At 49.8% G+C, this 1,757-nt stretch overlaps 1 protein-coding gene across 1 annotated transcript in view; it reads right to left on the bottom strand.

Moving 5' to 3' along the window:
- GREB1 (growth regulating estrogen receptor binding 1) overlaps positions 1-985 on the bottom strand; it is a 72,731-nt gene extending 71,746 nt beyond the window's left edge. Inside the window, exon 1 of the mRNA XM_059405161.1 lies at positions 812-985. Within this exon, the coding sequence (XP_059261144.1) occupies positions 812-968 (157 nt within the window). The 5' untranslated portion in view covers positions 969-985. The remainder of the gene's footprint in view (positions 1-811) is intronic.
- Positions 986-1,757: the final 772 nt, after the last annotated feature.

Genomic DNA, 1,757 nt, shown 5'->3' with positions numbered 1-1,757 from the left:
GACTAACCCATACACATGGCGAACCCCCAGTATAGGACCAGGCATACTGCACGCCTTCTTAATTGATTCATTTTTCTTTTCAACAATGTTCCTTTTTCACCTTCAATATCTACGTGAAGTCTGCAGGGAACTTCTAGCGGAAGGCATACACTGCCCAAAAGAACTTAGGTAACGGTCACCGTCTCATCCCATGGACTGCTGTGGGTTACTTCTGGCATAAAAAACACGTGGCTATGAAAGAGACACACTAAAGCCTGAAAACAACCATTTTATCCTCTGGATAATTAAGCAAATCCCTAAAGTTGTCCCCACGCCTGAATATAACTGATTCATTTATTCCTGGCACACACTCAATTCATAAGGGTTTAGTCTTGGTGTTTCAAAGTTTCTAGAGGGCTCTCGTATCTGCAATCACAAAGAGAAACTACCTAGAGACTATTTTGCGAAGATAGGACCATGAATTCCTGGACAGAGAAGGAAAAAAATCACCAAGGGCCAAGGGGTGTTAAAATTTCTGACTTATCCAGGGAGAACATCAAACCTTCTATCAAAAGCATCAGAAACAACCCAGGCACGACAGTCCCAACACAGCCCTCTTCCTTCCCCCGTGAGCCAATGAATAACCACATTCTTTGCATCCTTTTGGCTGAAGCTCAGTCTTAGCCCAGGAAAAATGTAAGTGCATCTTTCCTTTTCTAATAATTCTTTTCTGCTAGACCCAATGTTTTCCACACAGAGGGGAGAAGGAGTTTCCAGTTCTGTTCTAACAGGAGCTGCACGGACGCAGGACCCACCCCGGCGCATCTCCTACCTTCCAGGGCAGAGAGCTGCTGCTCGGCTTCCAGATAGAGCTGGGAGAAGACGGGCCGGGGCACCAGGCTGCTGGACCGCAGGGACGCCTCGATGGAATTGTGTAAGACCTCTTCGAACCGCGTCGTCTTCAGCTGTCCGGCGTAAGAGTTTCCCATCTTCAGAAAGGGCGGCAGAGGCTGCTGTTTAAAATGACATTTCAGCGTCAGTTGGAAAGGCTGACCCTGCGCCCGGAGCCCAAAGGCAGAAGTGAGCCGGTCGCCAGGAGGGAAGGGCTCTGGATCCAAGCAGAGGGCGGCTGTCAGCGACAGCCCCTGCCTGGCAATTACAGGAAGTTATATAAGTAACAGCTATCTCTAATTTAGCACTCCGATAGCAGAGTCTGACACCTCTTCGCATTTTTCCCTAGAAACCGGTCATCCCTGGTTTCACAGACCCCTCCCCCCCCCCCCCCCCCCCCCCCCCGCCCCGTCTTCCCCTCCACCCACCCCGTTTTTCCCTGAGATGGGATCCTGCCCTCAAGAGAGCTCAAATGATGGTTTATTTTCTGTGACTCCCAGAAGAACAGCCCCGTGCCACTTGACGCGTGCGACAGCGGCCGGCAATGCCACGATGCGCCCGTGACAGCTAGGCTCCAGACTGCAGGCTGACCAGACCCCCCCACCCCACGCCTTCTCAGAAGGTGGGCTCACAGATTGCCCATCCCTGCCTTTTTTGCTAAAAGACCAATTGTTAACATTCTTCCCCTAAAGTGTTTTGGAAAGTTATTACCATTTCCATTGTCCAAGTAATGTGGAGTTACATCTGGAAAATGTGGAAATCTAGAAATTACAGAAGACGGCGAACAAACAAAAGGAAAAAGCACGGATGTGCTCATCCCCCAAGATAACCACCGTGATGTCTTTGCTAGCAGTTTAAGATACCCTTCACATCCCAGACCATTTAGC

The sequence above is a fragment of the Mustela nigripes genome, chromosome 7 (genome assembly GCF_022355385.1).
Source record: "Mustela nigripes isolate SB6536 chromosome 7, MUSNIG.SB6536, whole genome shotgun sequence".
NCBI classification, from domain to species: Eukaryota; Metazoa; Chordata; class Mammalia; order Carnivora; family Mustelidae; genus Mustela; species Mustela nigripes.
This window is presented reverse-complemented; position numbering and strand designations above follow the sequence as displayed.